Source organism: Microtus pennsylvanicus, chromosome 11 (assembly GCF_037038515.1).
Source record: "Microtus pennsylvanicus isolate mMicPen1 chromosome 11, mMicPen1.hap1, whole genome shotgun sequence".
In the NCBI taxonomy this organism is placed as follows: Eukaryota; Metazoa; Chordata; class Mammalia; order Rodentia; family Cricetidae; genus Microtus; species Microtus pennsylvanicus.
The window spans coordinates 46812560-46840339 of record NC_134589.1 but is presented as its reverse complement, the minus strand read 5'-3'; the positions used below and the strand labels follow the sequence as shown (position 1 = coordinate 46840339).

Genomic DNA, 27780 nt, shown 5'->3' with positions numbered 1-27780 from the left:
CATAAACATAAAGCATAAAAAATTAAACTCTCTTAAAAGCCTAAAATAAAAACGGATGTGCCCTGAAAAAGATTAAATTACTATAATACGGCAGTAATTAAAACAGTACCATGGCATCAGCCTAGACACTTGCCCACCCTAGGCCCAGCCCCACCGGAGCAACCAGCCTCCCATCCACACCAGATTCTGTCTTTGCTGTAGAAGGGCAGAGACTAGCCTGGCTGACTGGATCGGAGGCTTGAGGCAACCTAAACCTGGTGGAAAAGAACTCTGAAATGTCTGTAAAGTCAGGCATGGGGGGTATCCTGTAATTCTAGGGCTCAGGGGATAGAGGCAGAAAGGTCAGAAGTTCAAGGTCATCCTCACCTACAAAGCCAGAAAAAAGCCAACTTGATATACAAAAGACCTTTCAAGAAAGGAAGGAAGGAAAACACCCTCCCCATCAAAGAGGAGGAGAAAAAAGAGGAGGAGGAAAAGCTTATGAGACTGCACATTCAGGGAGTCCTCCCATTAGGACAATTCAAATTTGGGTTTTCCTCTTTTTGTTTTTCTAAAATATTATCTTGTTATATAGTCCAGGCTGGCTTCAAACTCTTGGCAATCCTCCTATCTCAACATCCAAGTGCTGGGACTGCAAGAAGGCACCAACCATCACACTGGAAAACCTTTCTGCTTTACAGGAGAGAAGCTGGGCAGACTGAAGTAAGAAGTCTGGCTCCCTTGTGAGAGCCTGGAACTGGCCTTCCTTATGAAACCGCAGGTCTACGTGCAGGAGCGCTATGGAGGCTTAGAGGAGCTCAGCAGTGTTTGCCCAGTACATGCAAAGTCAGCTCTCAGAGGTGGTGCCCACCTATCATCCCAGCACCCAAGAGGCAGAGGCAGGAGGCTCAGAAATCCAAGGTCATCCTTACCTACACAGGAAGGTCTCAGTTGAAGCCAGCCTGGGATACATAAGATGAGAGAGAAAGAGAGAGAGAGAGAGAGAGAGAGAGAGAGAGAGAGAGAGAGAGAGAGAGAGAGAAGCAAAAAGGAGGGAGGAAGGGACAAAAAGAAGAGAAAGCTGGGCATGATGGTGGCTCATGCCTTTTAATTTTAACACTCAGGAAGCAGAGACAAGAGGATCACTGTGAGTTCAAGGCCAGCCTTGTCTATGTAGTGAGACCCTGCTTCACACACGAAAATTTCCAGGAACCGACCTACTACAGACCTTTGCCATTCTCTCTATACATGCCATCTCCACTATTGGATACAAAACAAAGTTACAAAAGTTGACTTGATGGCATAGGCCTGCAATTCTGAGTACTCAGACAACTAAAGCAGAAGATTAGCTTAAGTCCAGAAGTTCAAAGCCAGCCTGGATGATATAGTAAAAGCTTTTTGTTTTTTGTTTGCTTTGTTTTGTTTTAATACTAAGATTCCATAAATCCTAAGGATCCCCACCCAGGCTTTCCACAGCATCTCAGCTAAGCAGTGGCATGAAGACAGAAAGATTCACTCACCCACATGTAAGCGAACAAGGAACAAGAGAGAGAAGGAAAGAGAAATACAAGGCTTTGAAGTTAGAGTGTCTGGCATGGCTTGATCATTCCTTCTAAGCAACATTTCTTCAATCTTATTCCATGAAATTAACATACCAACCATGGAAACCAAACAGAAGATCTAAAATCACCTCCAGGGCAGACTCGTGACTGCTTATGTGTTGAGTGTGGATGTGGTAGCCCTGTAATCTCAGCATACTCAGCCTTGAGTTTGGGGCCAGTCTGGGCTATTTAGACCTATTAGTCCAGGTTAGTCTTGACTACAGTGGCAGGCCCTACATCAAACAAAAGGGGTAGGGGTATAACTCGGTTTGGTACAGTTCTTGCCTAACATCACAAAGCCCTTGGCTTCATTCTCCAGTGCAGTATAAAAGGAGGTACGGTGGCTCAAGCACGTAATCCTAGCACTGGGAAGTGGGGGCAGGGGAGTCAGAAACTCAAGGGTATCCTCAGCTGCATAGTGAGTTGGAGGCCAGCCTGGGATGTGAGAAACCCAACCCTTAGCCAGGTGGTAGTGGCACAAGCCCTTAATCCCAGCACTCAGGGGGCAGAGGCAGGTGGATCTCTGTGAGTTCAAGGCCAGCCTGGGGTGTGAGAAACTCTACCCTGTCTCAGAGAGAAAAGAGGTGAGAAAAATGACTAGAAAAACTTTGGGAAGTGAAATTAAAGATGGAGGAAGATGGGATTATTAGTTTTTAAATATGAGATATGAGCATTTTTTTTTTGTTTTGTTTTTTAAGGCAGATTTTCTCTGTATAGCCCTAACTGTCCTGGAGCTTACTCTGTAGGCCAGGCTGTCCTCAAACTCGGAGATCTGCCTTCCTCTGCCTCCGAACTGCTGGGATTAAAGGCCTCCAGCAGCACCTGGCAAGCACGTCCTACTTTTATGAGTTTTTCTGCTTTTTTGTTTTGTTTTGTTTTTGTAATTAGGACCTGTTTGTTTTTAATTAGGCGATGTTGGCAGATGCCTTTAATCCTTGTCTCTAGAGGCAAAGCCATGTAGATATCTGAGTCTGAGGCCAGTCTGTCTCCAGCGTGAATTCTAGGATAACCAGGGTTACACAGAGAAACCCTGTCTCAAAAAAAAAAAAATTTAGGGGCTGGGAGTATGAGGACCTGAATCCAATCTTCAGAACCCACTTACAAAGTGGGCATGGTTGGGACAGCAATGGGACTGCAGGGGGAAGGCCACTGGGACTTAGCGGCTGTCAACTCAACTGCAGATTCAGTGAGTGCCTTACCTCTAGAGAATGAGGCAGACAATGGTAGAACAGAACACCCAGCTTCCTCCTCTTGGCTCCACACAATGTATGTACACATGGAAGCTTGCACACAACACAACTATTGTAACATGAATATAATCATATGCATTACCTGGATGGAGAGATTACAGACTCTATATTCTTTGCTAAAGATTAAAAAAAAATCAGGTGGCGTGGACTGAAGCATGTCTCCAGCAATGAGGGTTGGGAAAGATGGTTCTGTGGGTCAAATGTTTGCTGCCCAAGCATGAAAGCCTGAGTTTAGATTCCCGTCTCCCCTGTAAAACCTGGTGTGGTGTATGTGTCTGTAACCCCGCTGCTGCAGGACAGATCCCAGAGGCTCAGTGGCCAGCCAGTTAATCCCAGAGAAAAAAATGAGCTCCAGGCTCAATAAGAAGATCTTGGCCGGGAGGTGGTGGCGCACGCCTTTAATCCCAGCACTCGGGAGGCAGAGGCAGGCGGATCTCTGTGAGTTCGAGACCAGCCTGGTCTACAAGAGCTAGTTCCAGGACAGGCTCCAAAACCACAGAGAAACCCTGTCTCAAAAAACAAAAAAAAAAAAAAAAGAAGATCTTGTCTCAAAATACAAAGTGGAGGCCTGGAGAGATGGTTCAGAGGTTAAGAATATTGGCTGCACACACTTCTAATCCCAGCACTCGCCAGGCAGAGGCAGGTGGATCTCTGTGAGTTTGAGGCCAGCCTGGTCTACAGACTGTGTTTCAGCCAGGGCTACACAGAGAAACCCTGCCTTTAAAAAACAAAACTGAGTTCAATTCCCAGCAATCACTTGGTGGCTCACAACCATCTATAATGAGATCTGATGCCCTCTTCTGGCCTGCAGCTGTGCAAGCAGGTAGAGCACTCATATACATAAAATACATAAATAAAAATAAATAAGTCTCTAAAAAATACAAGGTGGAGAAGAAATTAAAGAAAACATTCTGGGGCTGGAGAGATGGCTCAGTGGTTAAGAGCACTGACTGTTCTTCCAGAGGACCTGAGTTCAATTCCCAGCAACCACTTGGTGGCTCACAAAAATCTGTTATGAGATCTGGTGCCCTCTTCTGGCCTGCAGGCATACATGGAGGCAGAATGTTGTATACATCATAAATAAATAAAATCTTTTTTAAAAAAAAAAAGAAGAAGAAGAAGAAAAGAAAACATTCTGGGATGGAAACATCTCTCCAGCGGTTAAGAGCACTGAGTGCTCTTCCAGAGGACCTGGGTTCAAGAAAACTGACCTAAAACTGAGAGATTTCAGGCATAAGCAGCCAGATCCCATAGGATTCTTTAAGGGATACCTATCAATCAAGAGTTCTAGGGGGGAGGGGCACTGAATGAAAACAACGTAAAATGGCATACCAGTATGAAAAGGGGAAAAGGTGAGGTGCGAACTCCTGGCCGCTCTGCTCTGAATGGAGGAGAATGTGGACAGGCTTGAAGCACAAGGGAGAAGTCTGAGGCTCAACTGTGATCTGGCAAACATATCGTCGTCTTCACTGCCACGACTATCATTTCCTATTATCAAGACTGATCAGAGTCAGGAAAGTCAGAGCTGGGATGCATCCAAGTCCTCGCACACCTTGACCATTCCGGCTAAGGTGTTTTCCATCACAGCCGGGTCCATCTGTCAGGGAGCCCTGATAATGAGGTGGCTGCAAGCTCACTTGCCATGACACTAGGTGTACGAGGGCTGTGATCCTGGCCATGCTGCTTCCCAGCTGCGTTGTTAGGTGTCATCTCCCTTCAGACGCCCTTTCTCCACCTGCAAATGGGAATTGCCTTTGCGGCAGGAGTCCTCAGAAGTTAAGATGAGATTGTGTAGATAAAGGGCCTCGCTAAACATAATGGCTGCTCTAAGGTGAGATATATACTTTTGTGTTTCTTTTACCTTACTTAACTTCAAAAATAGGGGAAAAATTAAACAGTATTTAACAAAAATCTGTGGCATGCATAAAGTGCTCCATAAAGTTTATTGTTACTATTATTGCCATCTCAGTGTCCCCGTTCAGAATGTTTCCAGGGGCCGGGCGTTGGTGGCGCACGCCTTTAATCCCAGCACTCGGGAGGCAGAGGCAGGCGGATCTCTGTGAGTTCGAGACCAGCCTGGTCTACAGAGCTAGTTCCAGGACAGGCTCCAAAGCCACAGAGAAAACCTGTCTCGAAAAAAACAAAAAAACAAAACAAAACAGAATGTTTCCAGGGCTCCTCCAGCCTTAGGCACACCGCTGTGCACATGGGTCTGCTCACAATACTGTGTATAACAACCAATGGTCTCTACAGCTGCTCCAGGAAATGGCTTTGAGAAACCCAGCCCTAGAGCCCAGGCCCTAGCTCTTCCACAGTGGCTTCCTGCTCAGCTGGTTCAGTTCCTGTGAGGCATTGCTCATTGGGTGCTTTTACACATTATTTATGACTTTTCATATAAATATTTTGCAGGCAAATGTATGGCAATTTCCAGAGGGCAGCTGTAGAGGACTTCATATCCAGCAGGGAGCTTGATTGGGTGCAGGAGGATGTAAGCCGCACTTCTTGTCCCAAAATTGCATCCTCCATGGAAGAGGATCAATATCAGATGGGTTTCTATAGCTGTTTACTTTAGCTGCGGAAAAGCCAGAGTCCCAGGACACATTTTTATCCAGGACAAGGAGAAGAACATCTGGGAATAGGTCAGAGCAATCCTATTCACTTGTACTACACACACACACACACACACACACACACACACACATGCACACATATTTAATTTGAACCTCATAACATTTTTAAGTTTCTGTTTATTTCATTTTATGTGTATGGGTGTTTCGCTGAAATGTGTGTGTCACTTACACACCTGGTTCCCATGATATCCAGAAGTTACAGGTGGTTGTGAGCTGCTGTATAGGTAACAGGAACTGAACCTGGGTCCCCTGGAAGATCAGCCAGTGCTCTTAACCATTGAGCCATTTCTCCAGCACCTTAAATTTTTATTTTTAGCCAGGCAGTGGTAGTGGACATCTTTAATCCCAGCACTCGAGAAGCAGAGAAAGGTAGATCTCTGTGAGTTCGAGGCCAGCCTGGTCTACAGAGTGAGTTCCAGAATAAGTCCCAAAGCTACAGAGAAGCCCTGTCTTGAAAAAACAGTATATATATAATCATATGAATGTTTTCCTACAGGTGTGTCTATGCACCATGTGCATGCCTAGTGCCAGGGGAGGCCAGAGGAAGGCATCAGATCCCCTGGGATTGGAGTTATAGATCATCATAAACTGCCAGGTGGGTGCTAGGAATCAAACCAGGGTCCTCTGGAAGAGCAGCCAATGCTCCTAACCACTGAGCCATCTCTCCAGCCATCCCTCAAGATACTTTTATAAGGCTCTTGTTGATAGATGTTGTTTTTCCCAAATTATTGGAGAAGTACAGTTCAGGAGTGTATGGTGGCTCATGCCTGTAATTCCAGCAGTCCAGAGCTGAGGCACAATTACCAGAAGTTCAGGATCAGTTTGAACTTCTGGGTCAGACCCTATCTCAAAGACAAAATAAAAAAGAAGTTAAGAAGTGAAAGGAAGAGGAGAAGGAAGAGATCAGAGAGGCCTGAAGTTTTCTAGAAATTTCTGGAATTATTAAGCTAGCAGGTAGCAGAGCTAGCATTAGGGTTTCAGACTCTTTCACACCATGTCTTTTGGAGACAGAAAACATTGTTAGTCATTCTGACACCTCATACAACCCAGGGCATTAAGTGGTTTATCAGAACTCATATCCCTGCAGGAGACCCTCACAGTTCAGTAATGCTATCCTGTAAAGACAATAAGAAGCCTGGCAGTGGTGGTGCACGCCTTTAACACCAATACTCAGAAGGTAGAGGCAGGTGGATCTCTGAGTTCAAGGCCTGCCTGGTCTACAGAGTGAGTTCCAGAACAGCCAAGCTACTAAGCAAAAGAGTTCCAACCCAACTAGAGCTACATACTGAGACTTCGTCAAAAAAAAGGAAGGGGGGTCTTCTGAAAATTTGACTCAAAAGGAAAACAAATATTTGGCTTGCAAAGGAGTGTGGAAATCCAAACCAGTCTTTTGGTCTGAGTCCCTGAAACCACCACCTTCAACGTGACAAGGTTGGGAGCTTGGAGCCACCTGCCACTTACTGAGAGCATCAGATCCCTTGCCATCAACCATCATGCGTACAGGTGTCTAAAAAGTTCTCACCCCTATACAGGTATTAACCCATTTAATTCTCGAGACAATCCAAAGGTGCACTCTATACACCACCATCGGCCTGGGAAAGAGAAAGATGCTGATGAAGCCAGAACTATAAGACGAACCTATTCACAGCAAAACAGCGGCTGAACACCAGCTCCTGACACATTTAAGGGACTTTAGTGTTTATAAAGGATCTTCTGTTGGTTCTAGGTATCATCTGAGAGGTGAGATGACTCACCCAAGGTCACAAAACTAGTGAGAGGTCTAGCTCAGCCTTGCTGCCGCCTATACCAGGAGCATATTTCCAGATTCTCTCACCAGCAGCTCCCGGGTATCCCAGCCCTTCCTAGGAGGCTGAGGGCGCTGCCCCTCCTAGAGGGGCGGAGCGGATCCCGGCCTGCGGGCATGGGCGCTGTCCGCGGTGCTGATCGGTCGCCGCGTCCCCGCTCGCCTAGTCTCCTGCGGTACCCCAGTTCCCTTCTCAGCTCACAGCCAGGGCCAGTTCTGAGGATTCGGCTTCCCGCAGGGTACGGAGGCCGGGCTCCCGGGGCTCCTGTAGTCCCGGGGCTCCCCCTCCCCCGCCCCAGCCGCCAGCCTCCCCTCCCCCGCCCCGCCCACGGCCCCTCCCCGCGCGCCCCAGGTCCCTCCCTTCCCCCTTATCTCTCCCGCCCCCCGCCCCCTCCAGCTCCTTCGCCAGTTCCGGTCACGTTGCTGGGTGTTTACGCCCGGAGCCTGCCCAGGGCCCCCCGCCTCTACGCCCGGAGCCCCCCGGAGCCCCCCGGAGCCCCGGCCCCGCGCCCGACAGCCTCGCAGCAGCTGATGGCGCCGCAACCTGGCCGCGCGCTGCGGATCCCTGAGCGCAGCTAGCGCGGGGGAAGAGCTCTTCCCGAGACCTAGCGAGGCCCGGGCCCGGCCCGCCGGCTCCCTCGGGTCCGCAGGTGAGGAGGCCGGGCGGTGGTCGTCGAGGGTGGGCGCTGGCCGGGTGACCGGGATGATGAAGGGAGCGCCAGAGCACAGGTTCGACTGGGAGGGCTGCGCGGGGCCGGGCACCGCAGCGCGCGGGAGCGGGCAGGACGCGGGCTGCTGGCAGAAGTTGTCCTCCGCCGCTAGACCTGGGCCCTTTCCGGCGCTGGCGGGGAGTCCAAAGTAGTCCGCACCACCACTTACCACCTCCCACCACTCGTGCCGTTGTACCTGTCTTCGTGTCCTGGCTGGTCCCTCTCTTCCCTATGCTCCGTGGTATGCATACCCCTCACCCCCCACCCGCGCGCCCCAGCCGACTCTGGGAGTCAAATTCATTCGAGGCACAAACTGCAGAACATCAAGTAAAGGTCGGGGTCCAGTTTTTTTCCCGGGCACCCCACTCCCACGTACCTGAATCCTCAGCAATGCTGAGGTTGGGGTTGTGGGCACTTAAGTGGAACGGGGGTGGGGGGGAGCCAGAGTTGAGGGGTGTTTGGGAGGAGGGACTCTGGAATGAGGAGTATCACAGGTCCCTGGAGAATGTGGCTCCACCACCAGCCTCCACCTTGCAGACAGAGTCCCAGACATTTGTCAAAGGCCAAATCTTGGCTCCAGACTCGTCCTCAGGAGAGCCAAGGACTTAGTGGGGGTGGCAGAGTAATTATTTTTTAATACGTGTACTTACTTGCCCTGGTGATTCCCAGTAAGACTCAATTCATTCTCTCTGCCCTACAACTGGCTGTGTGGTTGCTTTCTTACAAGGGATTCCCAGAGCCCAAACAGCCGGGAAGAAGACTACAGAACACAAGGAGAGATCAGATTTCGGGAGACAGAAACTGGGTGGAATGTAGAAAGCAAGGGGATGGTCATGGTTACAAGGAGAGTTTATCTGGAGAGCAAGAGGAAGTATCCAAGCGAAGGAGCTTAGCCTGCAGATGTAAAGTGTGGTTGCCTTGTGAGAGGCTCTATGCTCCAGAGTGAGCGCCTACACACTACAGCTGTTATGTCAGACAAAGAGCTTCACCTCTCTGAAGTCCAGTTTCTTCATCTCTGGAGTGGGTGCACGAACAGGACCGCAAGTGTAGGCTTAAGATAAGTTAATGTGTGAAATGCTGGCAACAGTGCTGGGACTTATAAGGTAGTGTCGTTGCCTGTGCCGTCAGGAATCTGCTTTCCTCTTGCCCTGGGCCTCTGAGTCAGAGGCGAAGAGGAATAATGACTAAGAAAAATAAAGAGCATCAACATATGGGTTCATTTATTTACTCATTCATTTCTCCACCTCTCCCAGCTCATATTTCTGCTTCGGCTATCCGAACAACGGCAAAATAAAGCTTAGCCTTTCCCTAGAAATAAGGAGCCATGCATTCTTAAAGAACATTAAGAGTGGTACAGAGATATCTGTTGACCCCGCAGATGTTTTCAGCCCCAAAGAGAAAAGAAGCGCTAAGAACAAAATTGAAACTGGGACAAGACAATCAGTCAAGACACGAAGCAGGGCACACTGAAAATTCCATGTGATCCATACAGGAGGCTCCAAGCTGCTAGCCTGGCCTGAAGGAAGGGTGGGAAAGAAAAGAACTGGGGAACATAGAGCAGGTTGAAAGGTGGGGGACAGGAGAAATTTAAACACCTTAGGAAAGCTGCGAATTCACCTGAGTATGGTGGCATATGCCTGCAATCCCAGCATTAAGGATGCTGAGGCAGGAAAATTGCCATCAGTTGGAGGTCAGCCTGGGCTACATAGTGAGAACATCTTAACAACAGCAATAATAGTAAAAGTAAAGTTATTAATAAAAAAAATTTCAAACATTTTTAAAATTTTATTTATTATGTACACAGTGTTTTGCCTGCATGTACACCTGCACTGCAGGCCAGAAGAGGGAACTAGATTTCATTACAGATGGTTGTGAGCCACCATGTGGTTGCTGGGAATTGAATTCAGGACCTCTGGAAAAGCAGCCAGTGCTCTTAACCTCTGAACCATCTCTCCAACCCCAGTTTCAAACTTTTGGTTAGCAGACACCTTTCCTTGTACAAAAGTTTACCCTAGAAAAGCCAGTAAAGGGCTCTAGAGAAATGGCTCAGCATATAAACTCAGATAACTGTCTCAGTTTAGTTCCAGATCCCAAAATGGAAGGAGAGAGCAACCCCCAAAAGTTGTTCTTTGACCTCTACATATTCACCGTGGCATAAGGGCCCCTGTGCCTACACATATACACACCAGACATGGGTGCACATGTGGACAATAACATGTTTTTTCTCAATAAAAGTTTATTAAAAACAAAGCTACCAACCCACTAGGTGTGGTGGCACATACATGCTTTTAATGTCAGTACTTGGGAGGCAGAGACAAGTCGGTCTCTGTGAGTTGGGGGCCAGCCTGGTCTACACAGAAAGATGCTGTCTCAAGAAAAGAAAACAAACAAGAGCAAAGCCACCAGCCCTACCCTCTGGTATCTGCACATCCCCCCATGCTGCATTCTAGAGTTCTGTAGAGCAAAACGTGGAAGCCATTGGCTGAGATGTCTCGGGTTCGGAGTACCATGATTCTGTGCTTCCTAGGATACGCTCAACCCAAATAACTGTTAAGAACTGAGGAGAAGCGAGTACTGTTCCCGATGCCTGTGTCAGTTGTGGGCAGATGGGACGGGAAGTGGAGACCAGCAGGGACTAAGTTACTCACCAGGGTCAGGAGGCCAGGCCTCAGGGACAGAAGTGGTAGGGACAGGAAGATGGCTGAGCAGATGAGGGCCCTATGTCCTGAGCTCCACTCCTGGGATTCACACAGCAGACTGCATGAAGTGACTCCCTTGCGTGTTCCTCAGCTCTCCACACGCGTGAGCTTGCCACATACACAAGTAAATAAATAAAATTTAAAACAAAAATCTAAAGTCAGAATTGTGCCAGGACAGAAAATTCCTGTGCCAGCTGCTTGGCTGATGGTTGAGGCTGTGAGAATCTGAGGCCTTTTCTACCAGCCTTTTCAAAAGGGAGAGATTTGTACCTTTCAGACCCAGGAGACATGTGTCAGCAGTGTTTGGGATTGAACCTCGTGCCACGGGTCCTTTTTTAGTTCTGGGTGATTGTGTTGGTTTGTTTGTTTGTTTGTTTGTTTGTTTCTCGAGACAGGGTTTCTCTGTGTAGCTTTGGAGCCTGTCCTGAAACTCGCTCTGTAGACCAGGCTGGCCTTGAACTCACAGAGATCCGCTTGCCTCTGCCTCCCAAGTGCTGGGATTAAAGGCCTAAACCACCACTGCCCTGCTTGGGTGATTTTTTTAAAAACTATGTTTTTGCTTTACTTAATTTGTCCGCAGGGTACATGTGTGTGCGTGCGATGACATGCTTGTGGACATCAGTGAACAACTTGTGGGAGTGAATTCTCTCATCCTGCTATGCTGACCCCAGGTCTTGTGCTCATTTCATCAAACCGAAGTCATAAACCCCTTTGCCCACTGAGCCATCTCTCCAGCCCCTTGGGGATTTGTTGTTAATGAACTTTTTTTCCCATCAAGATACAAAATTAACATGGGAAAGAACTAGAAATACCAAGTGTTGAGGCGCAGAATCCAGGCAGAGGCAGATGTGAGACTGCAGGCAAGAAGGCAGGGCTGGCAGTGTCAGCCCTTCAGCTGCTGTTGCCTGCATCTAGGACGCAGCTTCTGGTGCCCAGTGGTTCTAGGACTGCATGTGTGTCATGACAACCTGCCGTTTGCCTGCCTCAGCCCTTCTGATGTGCGTGTGATTCCTCAGCGACACAGAGTTCTGGCTGCTCCTAGCTCCCCTGTCCCACTTCCCCTCCTCCCCTCCCCAAACAATCCAGCACAGTAATGTCTAAGAATGAAAACTTGCCAAAAAGCATTTGTGACCCAAATTTCTGCCCTAAGAAGAAAGAGCAGCCTGCCTAGCTGGAAGCGAACGGTTGAGCCCATCCGGGAAAGAACAGAAACCGCTGGTTGGCTCCATTTCTCCTGTGGCCAGCGTCCAGGCTCCGGGGCTGTGTGGGAAGGACTTTCACCCTTCACAGTCCTTTGTATGGCAGGGAGTGGGAACAGACATCTCTCTCTTCCTCCTAGGGTAGGCCCACACGCCTTCATCCTTCAGATCTGCACACAGCACCCACACAGATGTGAGAACACGAGAAACACACCTGGGGCCTCAGATGTTCCACAATAGAGCATTGTGTGAGGCCCAGAATGGCACTGAGACGTGTGTGCTTGGGTGCTCCTTGGGGTCCACACAAGCCCCTTCCTCCCCGTACATCCAGTTTCACAGGCCTACAACTCATCTGGTTCCCCTGCATTAGGCCCCAGAGTGTTAGGTAGTGCATCTGACAGCTATTCCTTCTGCGAGGACCCCTGGGGTGTCAGACCTAATCGTGTCTGTCTGGACTTAGCAGATCCACCCTGCCGTCAGACTCCGCACTCCCCCAGATCCACTCACTTGTGCGTTCTGCAGATATTTACCGAGGGACTCTTTATTTGCTGCAGACTGTGCTAGGCACTGGGGAACTGGAGGAAAACAAAAGGAGTCCTTGCTCTTCTGTGTTGCTAACAATCTGGCAAGGGAAACAGACAGTAAACAAATGCTCGGTACACCCATGGGCCAGGAAGTCCATGAAAGAACAGGGCAGAGGAAGGGAGCAAAGAGTGACTGGCTAAAGTCTGTTTATTTGGGGCGATCATGGAAAGGCCCCAAGGAAGCAGCATTTGAACGGATGATTCAAGGGAGGGATGGGCCTTGAGGAGTCTGGTAAGTTACCAGTGGCAGAGCAGACAGTTCACACATACAACCCCAGGCACTAGCATGCTTAGAGCAGCAAAGAGGCCACAGTGGGAGCACAGGAGATGAGAGCAAAGAAAACCAGAGACAGGTCGTGCAGCGTTTGGCTAGGACCTGGGGTTTTGCCCAGTGTGGTGGTGCACACCTATAATCCCAGCACTGCATGGGTAGAAACAGGAGGATCACAAATTTGAGGCTGTCCTGGGCTACAACGCAAGATCCTGGCTCAAAAACAAGAAAAGGAGAACAGGCCAGGGAGAGGGCTCAGCAAGTGCAGGCACTGAGAACCTGAGATCAATCCCTGGGACCCTCATGGTGGAAGGACAGGATCAGCTCCTGCAAGTTGTCCTCTGACCTCCACATGCATGATGTGGCGTGTATGATAAATAAACTAGTGCAATCTTAAAAACATATCTGGGTGGTGGTAGCACACACCTTTAATCCCAGCACTCCAGAGGCAGGCAGATCTCTGAGTTCGAGGCCAACCTGGTCTACAGTTCGATTTCCAGGACAACCAGAGCTGCACAGAGAAGTCCTGTCTTAGAAAAAACAAAACAAGGATGCCAGAGAGATGACTCAGCCGTTAAAAGCGCATACCACGTTTAGTTCCCAGTACCCATATCTGAGTTCACAACCACCTATAACTCCAGCTGCAGGGTATCCAACAACCTCTTCTGGACTCCACAGGCATCTGCACGCACACATGCATATACACATAAGTAAAAATAAATCTTTTTTAAAAAGAAAGAATTTGGGGTTGGTGTGTAATGGCAAGCACTGGAGAGTTCTGAGGTAAGGATAGGGAGATATGACAGACTTATATTTGCTAAAGGGGGGTTGGCTCCTAGGTGAAAAATAATGAGACAGGGCGGAAGCCAGAAGCCAGGTCTTAGAGCACCGCAGCGGCCCCAGAGGGAAGCTGGTGATTTGGACTGGGGAGATAATGCCAAGTGATGGATTTGGGATAGTTGTGCTGTTTAGTCCAGGCTGGCAGTCATCTCGAGATGCTCCTACCTCATACTCCTAAATGCAGTGATTATAGGCACATGCTACCACTCTCGGCCAGAGTGATTTTTTTTTTTAAATCAAGGACCTACCCCTAGACGAAGAGTTGCAGACAATCAATGGCTGCCAAGATCTTCTCTAGTGATGTAGTGATGAGCCCCGGATAAGTTATCCAATCCCAAGTGATCAGTCCTAAATACATAAGAGCAACACTGGGTCTGGAGAGATGGCTCAGTGGTTAAGAGCACTGACTATTCTTCCAGAGGACCACAGTTCAAGACCCAGTACCTACATGACACCTCATAGCTGTCTGTAACTCCAAGATCTGACACTCTCATTCAGACATACATGCAGGCAAAACACTAATGCACATAAAGTAAAAATAAATAAATTATTTTTTTAAAAAGAGCAACCCTAATGGTCTCACTAAGTGTATTTTTGTTTGTAGTGGGAGGTGGGAATACTGTAAATACAGTACTCATGTATGAAATTCTAAGAAAAAAACTTAACTTTTTTCTAAGACAGGTTTTCTCTGTGTATCTTTGGAGCCTATCCTGGAGCTCGCTGTGAAGACTAGGCTGGCCTCAAACTCAGAGATCTGCCTGAGTCTCTGTTTACAGTCTATGAAGCAAGTTGCAGGACAGCCAGAGCTGTTACACAGAGAGACCCTGTCTCGAAAAGAAAAAAAGAGAGAAGCAAAAAATAAATGAATTAATTTGTTTGGTTGTTATTTTTTTGAAATAGAGTTTCTCTGTGTAGCCCTAACTGTCCTGAAACTTACTCTGTAGACCAGGTTAACCTTGAACTCAGAGATCTGCCTGCCAAATGCTGGGCCTGTGTCACCATGCCCGACTAATTAATTATTTTTTTTAATTAATTTATTTATTTATGCAATATCCTGCCTGTAGGCCAGAAGAGGGCACCAGATCTCATTATAGGTGGTTGTGAGCCACCACGTGGTTGCTGGGAATTGAACTCAGGACCTCTGGAAGAGCAGTCAGTGCTCTTAACCACTGAGCCATCTCTCCAGCCCCCTAATTAATTATTTTTTGAACATCTTCATTTCAGAGCTGAGGAAATAGCTCAGCCTGAGGACCCGAGTCAAATCTCTAGAGCCAGTGTGTCCAGCGCATACATGTAATCCCAGTGCTGGGATGTAGAAGCACAGGTCCCTGGGGCTCAGACAGCCTCACCCAATCAGTGAGCCCCAGGCTACTGAGAGACCCGGTCTTCAAAAAAGTGTAGGTTGCCTAAGGAACAATTCCAGAGGTTGATCTTTGGCCCTCAAACACATGTGAGCAGATGCACGCATGTACCTGTACACGAGTGCACACATGAACACACAGACATACACTGTAAGTCATAGGGCCTGAGGATGTAGCCTAGTTGGTAGAGTACTTGCCCAGCATGCGTGACACCTAGATTTTGTGTTCCAGCACTGCTAAAAAATATATATCTTTATATCAGGGTATGGGACCTCATTCCTGTAATCCCAGCACTCAGGAAGCTGAGACAGGAGGGTTATCATGAGTTTGTGGCCAGTCAGAGCTACATAGAGCTCCAGTCCTGTCAGGGATACATAGCAAGACCCTCAAAAAGCAATAATAACGATAATCCTCATAAATTAATTCAAAGAAATGAAGGAGGTTAGACTGGCAAGATGACTCAACAGGCCAGGGTATTTGTGGCCAAGCATAACTTGTGGCCAGCATGATTTTCATCCCAGAACCCAGAGGTAGGGGAGAACCAACTCCCACAGCTGTCCTGACCGTCACTCATATACCATGCCATGTGCATATGCACGAACACACAAAATGAATAAATACAAAAAATTATTTTTTAAAGAATAAATAACGTTATTGACTCGTGTTTAATTACTAGGAGTTTGGTGGGTTTTAACCGGGTTTTCCATTCTGAGTTCATTTGAACAGCTCATCTAATAGGTCAGTCCTATTCATATTCATAATTTTAATATATTCAGAGCCAGCTGAATGGGAACTGTAATCACATCTGCAAACCTTTTTATCTTATTTTTTGTTGTTTTGTCCTGTTGAGGTTTCTCCTCCATCTTTAGGCACATATTAATTATACAAAATGGTGAATTCATTACATCTTTTTCCTTGCATATGGTAAACCTTGATCATATTTATTTCCCTGTTAGCCACATTTTCCCACACGTTTCCCTCTCTGCCTCTCTGTTTGTGAGATGGGCTCTTCCTCTGTGTCCAGGCTCACCTAGAATTCAGAGACTCATGTGATCTACTTCAGTCACCCTAGTCACTGGGACCACAGGTAAGTGCCACCTGGCACCCCTCACCTTTATAAGTTAATCAATGAGTAAAACTCCATCACCTGCATAGTCCCGCCCCACTCAAGAGGATGGCCAGGATAATACAAGATAACGCGTAACGCAAAGAGGCTGGGAAACTTGGGGGCATGTAGGATCTTGCCTGTCACAAAAACTCAGCCTAAAAATTACCTAAACAAACTTTCTTTGGTCCCGAGTGTAAATAAGGTCTTATGGGCTAGAGCTGCAGCTCTGTGATAGAGTGTCTGCCTAGTGTGTGCAGGGCCAGGGCCAAGCCCAGCGCCTGGATCCCAGCATTCTTTACACAGATTGTAGTAACACACTCAATCTCACTTGCTTGTCCAGTTGGTTGGTTCTCTTCTTCATGATTGCAGGGACTTTATTACATTTATCACTGTGTCCTGTGCTTCAGCAATAGACATGAGTGGATGGATGGATGGATGGATGGATGGATGGATGGATGGATGGATGGGTGGGTGGGTGGATGGATGGTAAACCAAGGTAAGACTTAGCCTATTCACAGGGAAATGAACAGAATAGAAAAAGAAAAACTTTGCAGCTCTCCTGGAACTCACCCTGTAGACCAGGCTGACCTTGAACTCACAGAACTTCACCTGTCTCTGCCTCCCAAGTGCTGTAATTAAAGGTGTACTTATCTTTTATCTTTTTTTTAAAGTATTTATTTATTTTTATGTATACAATATTCTTTCTGCATGTACACCTGAAAGCCAGAAGAGGGCACCAGACCTCATTACAGATGGGTGTGAGCCACCATGTGGTTTCTGGGAATTGAACTCAGGACCTTTGGAAGAGCAGGCAATGCTCTTAACCGCTGAGCCATCTCACCAGCCCCTCTTTTATCTTTTTGGTTTGGTTGGTTGGTTGGGTTTTGTTTTGTTTCCAAGACAGGGTTTCTCTGTGTAACAACAGCTCTGATTTTCTTGGAACTCACTTTGTAGACCAGGATAACTTCGAACTCACAGAAATTTACTTTCTCTGACTCCCAAGTACTGACATTAAAGGTGTGTACCGCAACCCATCCGGCTCTACTGAAAAAAAAAATTATTTTATATAGCTGGGTGGTAGTAGCACACGCCTTTAATCCCAACACTTGGGAGGCATATCTTTGTGAGTTCTAGGACATCCAGGACTGTTACACAGAGAAATTTTGTCTCAAAAAGAATTTTTTTATATGCATGAGTGTTTTGCCTGCTTGTATGACTGTGTACTCTTGGAAGCCAGAGGAGGGCATCAGATCCCCTGAGACTGGAGTTACAAATGGTTGTGAGCTGCCTCATGGGTGATGGGAACCAACTCCAACTGCCCTGGAATAGCAACCAGTGCTTTTAACCCTGAGCCATCTCTCCAGTCCTTTCTTTCTTTTTTTTTCTTTCAAGACAGGATTTCTCTGTGTAACTTTTGGAGGCTGTCATGGAACTCGCTCTGTAGAACAGGCTGTAGCACAATTCATAAAAACCCAGAGGCAGATATAGGGGTTCAACCTGAAGACCAGAAAAACAAAGCAGCCACTGGCTCTTATCTCTACCTAAGTCCAAAAGTGATGATCCCTCCTCCAGGAATCCTCAGAATGAAACTGAGACTGAAGCCTGTCTCCTCCCATTTTTTTTATTCCTCTCTAGTGCTGGAATTAAAAAGGCATGCACCACTGCTGCCCAGGGCCTGTGGCAAACTAGTGTGGCTACTGGGATTAAAGGTGTGTGCCAACATTGCCTGGTCTATATGGCTGATCAGTGCAGCATTTTTGCTCTCTAATCTTCAGGCAAGCCTTATTTATTAAAATACAAATGAAACATCACTGTATTTCCCCTTTTGTCCTAAATAAAAAAGAGGCCTATAACTATATACAATAAATGCAATGACTAGGAGGTAGTGGCGCACACCTTTAATCCCAGCACTCAGGAGGCAGAGGCAGGCAGATCTCTGTGAGTTTGAGACCAGCCTGGTCTACAAGAGCTGGTTTCCAGAACAGGCTCCAAAGCTACAGAGAAACCCTGTTTTGAAAAACCAAAAATAGATGATAGATAGATAGATAGATAGATAGATAGATAGATAGATAGATAGATGATAGATGCAATGACTATACAATATATATAGGTAATAAATACATCAACAATGTCAAGTCCACTTGCAATTGACAAATTTAGAGAAAATACTCCATATCTATCTTAACTTGGTGAGTTCAAAGTCTTGTACCTAATTTAATTTCTATCATAGCTTGTTTTCTACATCAGGTAAACAAGGAAAACTGTAACTATTTAGTCTTCAACCCCCTCAGAGACCCAAGAAGGAAATAATATAAACTGAGTAAGCAGGAAGTGCAAGCAAGCGACTTCCAAAAAATGTGAGAAATGACAGAAACAGCTGGCTTCCTGGACAGTCACCCAAAATTCCTCTGCAATGATGGGACATCCATCTTCAATCTACCAGCCTAGCATATCTGACAGACTTTTCTGTGAACCAGGATATTCTGGAGGGCATCCATCTTCCGACTTCAGGCCTAGCATATTTCTGAAGGGCTGACCCTCCTTGTCTTAATAATGTTTGGCAGTCACTTTCTTTTGTGTCCTGCTTGGCCAATTAGAACAGCATACTGCCAGCACTCGGGTCAAGGGCATTTGCTTGCCCAGTGGTTTATTTTTGCCAGAAAGAACGTAAACTCCATGTGGAGTTTCTTCGGTACTCATGATCTTCTCTAAAGTAGATTGGTGCTGCCAGGAGCAGACATGTCTCATTGTCATACAAAAGAGCCTATGTTGTTAAAACATCTGAAATGTCATATTCTGTAGACCTTTGAAGTGTTTGAAGATGACCCATCTATCTAAAATATATCTTTGTTTGACCTTGAAAACATACCTAATGTGACTACAAGTTTGATTTTAATAGGTGACTAATTACTAACCTGCATTTTCTTATTATCCTAAACAGTTGGTAATAATAACATTTTAAAGATTAGAAATTTGCATTACCTTGTTAAATGAGCTGTATAGGTATGATGCCTTGAACAAAATTAGATTATGCATACACTATGTTTTAACAAAATTAATCTCAAATTTGTATCAGTATACAAAATTTGTAAAAAAAAAATATACAAAAGTCCAATCTAATATAAAACATTTCAAACTAGAAGTTGATTTTTTTTTATTTAACTTACTTTTATGTGCCTTGGGGTGAAGGTGTCAGATCCCTGGAGTTACAAGCAGTTGTAAACTGCCATTTGGGTGCTGGGAATTTAATCTGGGTTCTCTGGAAGAGCAACCGGTGCTCTAACTACTGAGCCATCTCTCCAGCCCCAGTAGTTGCCTTTTAAAAGTATATCTACCTTTTTATCTTAAATATCTATATCCTCCCTTTATTCTTTTCAGAGTAGATTCAATAATCTACTATCATATCTATATTCCCCTTTTTTCTTTTCAAAACAAGAATCTTGAATCTAATTTCCTTTGTTTAGCTTTTTTTCTAACCATTATCAATACTAACTTATAACCAACACCCCCTAAACAATGACAAATATCTATAATCCATTAAATGACCGAAACTACGAACCCACCTCTTGGGAATATGGATGTCATATTCTTAAATTTACTTCCTGCTATCTGGAGGCAATGGTATCTTTAGGGGATCCTGAAAAGAAAAATTTAGGTTAATTGTCAAGTCCTGGAAAAGGTAGCTGTATTGTTTGTTGTTCAGTCTATGGGTAACGGAAAGTGCAGGACTTGTCTCAGGTTCTGGCTAGAGTAGTCTACTAGGCTGGCTCATCTCAGCTAGTCACCTCGAAATTGTTCTGAGCAGTTTGTAGTCCAAAGCCGATCCGCTTCTTTGCAATCAGCTGAATGGCATCCTGTGAACCTGGTGGAATCGTTGTGGGGTCCATCTTCTTCCTGGAGACTTCAGAGATTACTGTAGGAAAATTTATTGTTCACTGTAGAAAACTTAAAAATTATTCATATCAAAACAGAAAGTTTAAACTGGGTGGTGGTGGCTCACGCCTTTAATCCCAGCACTCGGGAGGTATAGGCAGGCAGATCTCTGTGAGTTCGAGGCCAACCTGGTCTACAAGAGCTAGTTCCAGGACAAGCACCAAAGCTACAGAGAAACCTTGCCTCAAACAAACAAACAAAAAACCAGAAAGTTTAGGCCAGGCGGTGGTGGCGCACGCCTTTAATCCCAGCACTCGGGAGGCAGAGATAGGCAGATCTCTGTGAGCTCGAGACCAGCCTGGTCTACAAGAGCTAGTTTCACGACAGGCTCCAAAACCACAGAGAAACCCTGAATTTCGATAAACATATTCAAAGAAAGGTACCCTAAAGACAAAAATAGATATGGGGAGAATTTTTGAAAGCAGAGTTTTGAATACCTTAATCCCTAGATTTTTATTTTCTTTCTGTCACACACCAGGTGGCAGATATGAGATAGAAACTTCAAGTTTTTCTTTTAACAATATGCTTGCATTTAGAGGAGAGAGGCACAGTCCAACTCCCAAGCCAGCTTTGATTTTTAAGTGAGTCATAACTACAATCATATTGAGAAGTAAGAAGATATATATGTTTAGGTAGTGAGAGTTTACCCTGCAAAGATTTTTCTTTGCTTGATGAGTCTTTCTGGATAGCTATCTTTTCTTCTTTAGGTGTCTAAATGTCCAAGGTCTCTTGACTTCTCGAAAACGAGTATTTTCTATTTTCCTGCAAAGACGAGAACAGAACCTTGTCCCAACCCTTGTGAGGATTCATTACAACTTGTACGATTGTCACCTCTATGAATGAGCTGTCATTTCTCGATATCAAGAGGTTTCTCCTTTTCAAACAGAATCTTGATTAATTTTGATGGTATCTGTAGCTTTTCTTCTCCTGTGGAAACAGAAACAAAACCCCTTTCCCAACATAGCTCATCTCCTGGTTTCTGTTGTGAGGTCAACACATCCTTGAAGTACACCAGCTGATTTAATTCAGAAGTTTTTTCTGTTGTCTAATGTTTCTCTGCAGCTATTTTTCTTTTCTCATTAGCATTAAGAAAATTCAAAGTTAATAAAGCATTATGCAATCAATTTCTGGAAGTATTTATCATACTTTTCTGTTTATATAACATATATCCTTTATAATTCAATTTGATCTTATAACTGCCTGACCTGTAGGATTGTGTGGTGTACCTGTAATATACTTATAATAGGCAAAAAACTGTTTCATTTTCTTAGAGACACATGCTGGAGCATTGTCTGCTTTTATTTTGTGCAGGTAGACCCATAATGGCCATAACTTATAGTAAATGTGTAATTACTGAATCAGCCTTTTCTGAATGCAAAGCAGTTTTCCATTGAAAACCTAAATAAGTATCAATGGTGTGGTATGCATATTTTAATTTTCCAAATTCTACAAAATGGAACATATCCGTCTGCCAGATTTCATTCCTTTGAGTACCCTTTGGGTTACTTCCTGCAGGTCATGGTGTTTGGTTGTATAAAGAACAAGTAGGAATCTTATAATTCAAGTAGGAAAGCTTATCATTTCCTTGGCTTGTTGCCATGTGATGGAAAGATCCTTTTTCAAACCTTTGCTATTGACATGATGTTTTTTATAAAATTCTGAGGCCTTCAGCACTTCTTAAATCAATAATTGATTGATTTCTGCATTATCTTGTGCTAGAGGACCTAGCAAGCCCATTTGGAATCAGACATGTGTTATGTATATGGGATGATGTCTATTCCTGATTATATATTGTACCTAGCTAGTTCAGGACAGGCTCCAAAGTTACAGAAAAACTCAGTCTTGAAAAAAAAAACCTTAATATCATGAGAATAGCATGTAATTCTGACTTCTGGACAGAACCATAAGGGCTTGTTCCACTTTACTTAAAATTTCTGCCTTTCCAGATGTATTTGCATCAGTATAGAATGTAGGGTCTCCAGTTAGTGGTGTGTCCAGTACAATGCAAGGAACAATCCAATTAGTTGTCTTTAAAAGTCAAATCATCTGGATTTGGGAATAGTTGTTGTTAATCTCTCCCAAAAAATTACTACAAGCTTTTTCACAGGGTTCACTTTCTTCCCATAATTTGTCAATTTTATCATTATTAAATGGTGCTATGCTGAGCTGGGCGGTGGTGGCACACGTCCTTTATCCCAGCACTCGGGAGGCAGAGGCAGGTGGATCTCTGTTGAGTTGGAAACCAGCCTGGTCTACAAGAGTTAGTTCCAGGACAGCTAGGACTATTATACAGAGGAAACCTGTCTCAAACAAAACAACAACAACAAAAAGGTACTATAATTTCTGCTGGGTCTATTTCTGATAATTCACAAAATCTCAGTTTTCCTTTTAGAATTAACTTAGAGACCTTTTCCATGTAAGTTTTTAATTTTTTATTCAGTTTATTTGGCTAAAAAAATCCATTCTAAGATAATGTCTTTCCTCTACATTAAAATTCATGTAGTGAATTGTTTGGAGGGTAATATGACCCTAATGCAGTTAAAATTTGGATCTATATGATCCTTCTGCAATTTCTCTTCAATCAAGGTTTTTTTTCTCAGCTCCAGAAAATAATTCCCTGGGACTATTTAAGTCCTTGTCACCACCTAAAGTTTTGTTTAAATTAATCAGGTCATCAGAACCTATCCCAATAATGTGCCAGAGATGGGAAATGTCTCCTAGCAATCTTTGGAAGTCATTAAGAGTCTGCAACCGATCTCTCCTAATTTGCAACCTTTGAGGTCTAATTTTTTGGAAACCTATTTTATTTTATTTATTTATTTTTTTGTTTTTCAAGACAAGGTTTCTCTGTGGCTTTGGAACCTGTCCTGGAACTAGCTCTGTAGACCAGGCTGGTCTCGAACTCACAAAGATTCGCCTGCCTCTGCCTCCCGAGTGCTGGGATTAAAGGCGTGCGCCACCACCGCCCGGCGGAAACCTATTTTATAGCTTAAATAATTAATAGAATCTCCTCTTTGTATTTTTTCAGGTGCAATTTGTAATCCCCAACAAGGCAAATTTTTCTTCTTCAAACATTTTTCTAAAGTATGTACATTTGAATCAGATAGCAGAATGTCATCCTGTAATGGTAAACTATAGATTAAGGAAATTGCTTACGTATCATTTCCAATGACTGATCTACAAAATATTGGCACAGAGTGGGGCTATTTAACATTCACTATGTTAAATCCATTGATATCTTTTAGCAGGCTGAGGATTATTATAAATAGGCACTGTGAAGTCAAATACAGAAGATTACCAAGGGCTGGTTGACTCTTCAATATGCTGAGCATCTTGTTGCTCCTGTACCAGCTGTTCTAAAGTCTGAAGTTTCTCTTTTGTTAAAGGTCATTGCTTAACCCATATAGGTTTATCTGTCAGCCATTTTTTTGTTGTTGTTGTTGGGGTTTTTTTGTTTGTTTGTTTTGTTTTGTTTTTTTCGAGACAGAGTTTCTCTGTAGCTTTGGAGCCTGTCCTGGAACTAGCTCTTGTAGACCAGGCTGGCCTCAAACTCACAGAGATCCACCTGCCTCTGCCTCCCGAGTGCTGGAATTAAAGGCGCGCACCACCACCACCCTGCATCTGTCAACCATTTTAAAGGTCGGGCTGTTGGTGCCTTTGAAATATCAGCAGCTGTTGTGTCCTGTTCTTATACAACCTGAATGGTCAGTGACTGTTCTTTATAAAACCATCTAATATTTTTCCCAGAAACATACGTTAATTTATGGTTTGTTTCTAAGATTGGGGGAATGTTAATCTGAGTATTACATTGTCGTAACAAATCACATCCCCATAAATTCATTGCTATGTCAGCCACATATGCTTTTAATATTCCTCTCTATCCTTTTGGTCCTATACATTTGACCCATCTCCACACTCTGCTTTACCTGAGATAAAGTTTCAATCCCTAAAAACTGAACATTTATGTATTTTTAATTTTGGTCTTTGTTCATTTATAGAAGTTTGTCTGCCAGGTGGTAGTGTCACATGCCTTTAATCCCAGCACTCAGGAGTCCGAGGCAAGTGGGTCTCTGTGGGTTCGAGGCCAGCCTGGTCTACAGAGCAAGTTCCAGGACTGGCTTCATAGCTACTGAGAAACCCTATCTCAAAAAAAGAAGAAAAAAGAAAGAAAAGTTTACCAAAATACTCACTTTATGGTTTCTTCAGAATTTTTTGTTCTCTCTTCTACAATAGGCATTAGGTTCTTTAATTGCTCTGGGAAAGAGTTTCCTCTATGATGGCAGGAAATAACTGAACCAAATTTGGCATAGGGGCCTGTGAGAGGCCCCTCATGGAGTTTCCCAACAGCAAAGGATTACCAGAATATTTCTCATTGACCTATATTCATTAGTCCAATGCCTACCTTTGCTACACCATCCACATAATTCTGAAGGGAGTAGCATTCTGGATGGATTATTCTTAGAAAAAAACATTGTTTCTAGGAATGCCCTGTCTACAATCCCTTTTAAGGTGATCTTGTTTTCCACATTATAACATTTTTCATTTCCATTATTCCTCAGATCTCTGGATCACCTCTCCTATCCAGGCATCATCATGCTCATGAGACTCAATATTAGTTGTGTCTCGAATCCAGTCCTCCATAGGTGCTGACCTTGCCTTTGACAAACTAATTACCCTTTCACATAGAGAATTGACACTTTCAAAAGCCAGGGATTCGATTATTATTTGTTTAGCTTCTGAATTTGGTATCATTCTTTTTACTGCTGAAGTCAATCTTTGTAAGAAACCTGCAAAGACTTCCTTTGGGCCCTGTATAACTTTAGTAAATGACTCGATTTTCTTTCCTACATCTCTAATTCTGTCCCAAGCATTCAAAGTTGCTGTGTGGCATAAATCTAGAGTGTGGTCATCACCTACAGCTTGCCTTTCTATAGTAGTCTATTCTCCTTCTCTAAGAATTTAATCTAGGGAGATTTCCCTACCTCTAGCTTTACTCCATTTTTCAATAATCTTAGCCTCTTTTCTGAACCAGGTACTCCATGGTAATTGTGGACCAGGCAATTAAGCACCCTTAACCAAATCTATCCAGTTGTTAGAGTTAATTCTATTACAAACTGACCACAGTTTTTTAAGCATTTGCTTCACAAAAGGTGAATGCATGCCATAAGAAACAACTGCTTCCTTAATATCTTTTAGATCTTCATTCATATAGGTGCCCATTCTGTATATCCTATTTGATATTTACTGTTTGCTGGATTTTCAGAAATAGTAACAGAATAAGTATCTAAAACTCTTGGTAAGTCATCTCTGACTCTGAGAGGTACTGGTGATGTTAAGTCTTTACTATTGTCTTTTGATTGTACCTCATCTCTGTGTTTATCAGTTCTGACAAGTTCTTCAGTGCTTTCAAATCTGTGTATCACTGTCTTTTGTAGAGTCTGAATTTCTTGACCTGTATTTCTAATGATTTCCTCAAATCAATTAATCTGTGGTTTTCATCATGTACATATGATTCCAAGTCTTTAAGTTTTTCCATTAATGACATATTCTCATCCTTAGAGATTGTTTGGATGGCATACAGATTGTCTTCCAGGAGGGATGTACTATCTGCTGGCTTGCCATAACTTTTTAACAGATTTTGATTGGCAATTGCAACAGTATGAATCCTTTCAGATAACTGCTCAGTACCCTCTGTAAGATTTCATAACCCATTGGCATGGAGTGAATTTTGCCTGTCAAATTATGGTTATCAGTTTCAATGGTATGAATCTTTTCAACCAACTTCTCATTACTAATCTGTAAAGTCTATATCATTTCTAAAAGTTTCTCATTCTTGACCCTGTTATCAAACCATTTCTTTAAAGATATAATATGAAGTATCAGCCGGGCGGTGGTGGCGCACGCCTGTAATCCCAGCACTCGGGAGGCAGAGGCAGGTGGATATCTGTGAGTTCGAGGCCAGCCTGGTCTACAAAGGGAGTTCCAGGACAGGCTCCAAAGCTACAGAGAAACCCTGTCTCGAAAAACCAAAAAAAAAAAAATAATAATAAGTTGAAGTATCAAACCAATAGCAGCAATGGCTAAGAATGTGTATACCCCAGGTAGATCATATACCTCTTCTAGAATTCTCTCTATAGTAGAGGTAAAAAGGTTTTTAAATTCCCGGATGGTGATATTATCTACTATTACCTTATGAATGGTTTACAAATTGCAAAAAAATTATCAGATAACTTATGTATGTTGAAATTCTCAGAAAATTGCTGTAGGTGTAGTAATGTTGATTGACCATCAGATGAAGCCAGTGTTTGGTTGGCTGGTTTAAGTGGCTACTGAGAGTTTAAGGTGTAATGACAATGCTGGCTAGCAGGTGTCGCAGTTACGCTAAAGTAGTTCAGGGATGCTGGTGTTCTGGTCTTACTTGTTCCAGTGTTGGTAACCTGGGCATTTTCTAAGCAAAACTTTGGGGGAGGGTCAATATAATGCCCCATGCCTGTAATCTCAGCTACTCAGAAGGCAGGAGGACCATTGGGCGTAAGAGTTCACAGCTATCTGGGCAGCATAATGTAAGCTCTATTACCCAAAATAATTAAGTAGCTTAGGGAGTGGCTGGCAGAGAAGACATGGGTTCTAGGTCCTGGACCCCAGAGCGCTTGCCTCCACCTTGGCTTTTCCAGGAATCTGGCCATCATGAGTAGGATTCAGGTGCGTGCTTCTCTGTCGCCATGGGATCCACAGTGTGGGTCTTCTGATCTTAGCTCCCATTCTTCTCTACAGAGTGACTCTGCCTCCTGTTTTCAGCCCAGAGAGACACATTAGTAAGCAGCTCTTCAGCTCTCCCTCCCTCCTGTGAGCCAGGCACAACATCTGTAACTGAAGTGCTCCAAAGTCAGAGATGGGAATGTGGAGAGTTAGAGGCTAGCCTGTGCTACCTCTCAGGACTCTCTTTCCCCGGTGATTCAAAGAAGCTCTAGGGCTGAGGTACAAGTGGGAGTCATAATTGGACCAGATTTCAGGGTTTATCACCTTTTTTATTAATTAAATTTTTTTCATTTATTTTACATCCCAACCAGTTTCCCCTTCCATCCTCTCCTCCTGTTCCCTCCCTACCCCCACCTCCCCACTGCCCCCACATCCACTCCTCCTCTGTTTCTGTTCAGGAACGGGCAAGCCTCACATGGGTGTCCACAAAGCATGGCATATCAGGTTGAGGTAGGACTAAGCTCCTCCTTTTGTATTGCAGCTGGGTGAGGCAAACCAATGTGGGGAATAGATTCCCAAAGTTGAGCTCAAGCTTCAGGGACAGGTCCTGATCCCACTGCTAGGAGTTCCACAAATAGACCAAGCTACACAGCTGCCACACATAGGTAGAGGGCCTACGTTGGTCCCATGCAGGCTCCATGACTGTTGGTCCAGAATCTGTGAGCTGCTATGACCCCAGGTTGTTTCTGTGGGTTCCCTTGTGGTGACCTTGACCCCTCTGGCTTGCACACAATCTTTCCTCTCTTCAACAGGATTCCTGGAGCTCAGCCCAGTGCTTAGCTGTGGATCTCTTCCTTTGTTTCCATCAGTTGCTGGACCAAGGCTCCCTGATGACAGTTAGGGTAGTCACCAATCTGATTACAGGAAATGGCCAGCTCAGGGCCCCTCTCCACTATTGCTAGGAGTCTTGGCTGGGGTCATTCTTGCAGATTCCTGGGAGTTTCCCTGGCACCAGGTTTCTTCCTAACCCTGAAATGGCTCCCTCTATCAAGACGTCTCTTTCAATACTGCCCCCCCATCCTTCCCTCAACCTGCCCAATCCACTCCCTTAA

The 27780-nt window shown here is 44.6% G+C and overlaps 2 protein-coding genes across 2 annotated transcripts in view; one reads left to right on the top strand and one right to left on the bottom strand.

The window, feature by feature from the left end:
• Window positions 1-8289, bottom strand: part of Rap1gap2 (RAP1 GTPase activating protein 2) — a 233374-nt gene extending 225085 nt beyond the window's left edge. The window contains exon 1 of the mRNA XM_075991704.1: window positions 8144-8289. Coding sequence (XP_075847819.1) covers window positions 8144-8223 — 80 coding nt within the window. The 5' untranslated portion in view covers window positions 8224-8289. The remainder of the gene's footprint in view (window positions 1-8143) is intronic.
• Ccdc92b (coiled-coil domain containing 92B) overlaps window positions 7788-27780 on the top strand; it is a 31944-nt gene continuing 11951 nt past the window's right edge. Inside the window, exon 1 of the mRNA XM_075991714.1 lies at window positions 7788-7914. The gene's annotated coding sequence lies outside the window, so the exon portion shown is untranslated. The remainder of the gene's footprint in view (window positions 7915-27780) is intronic.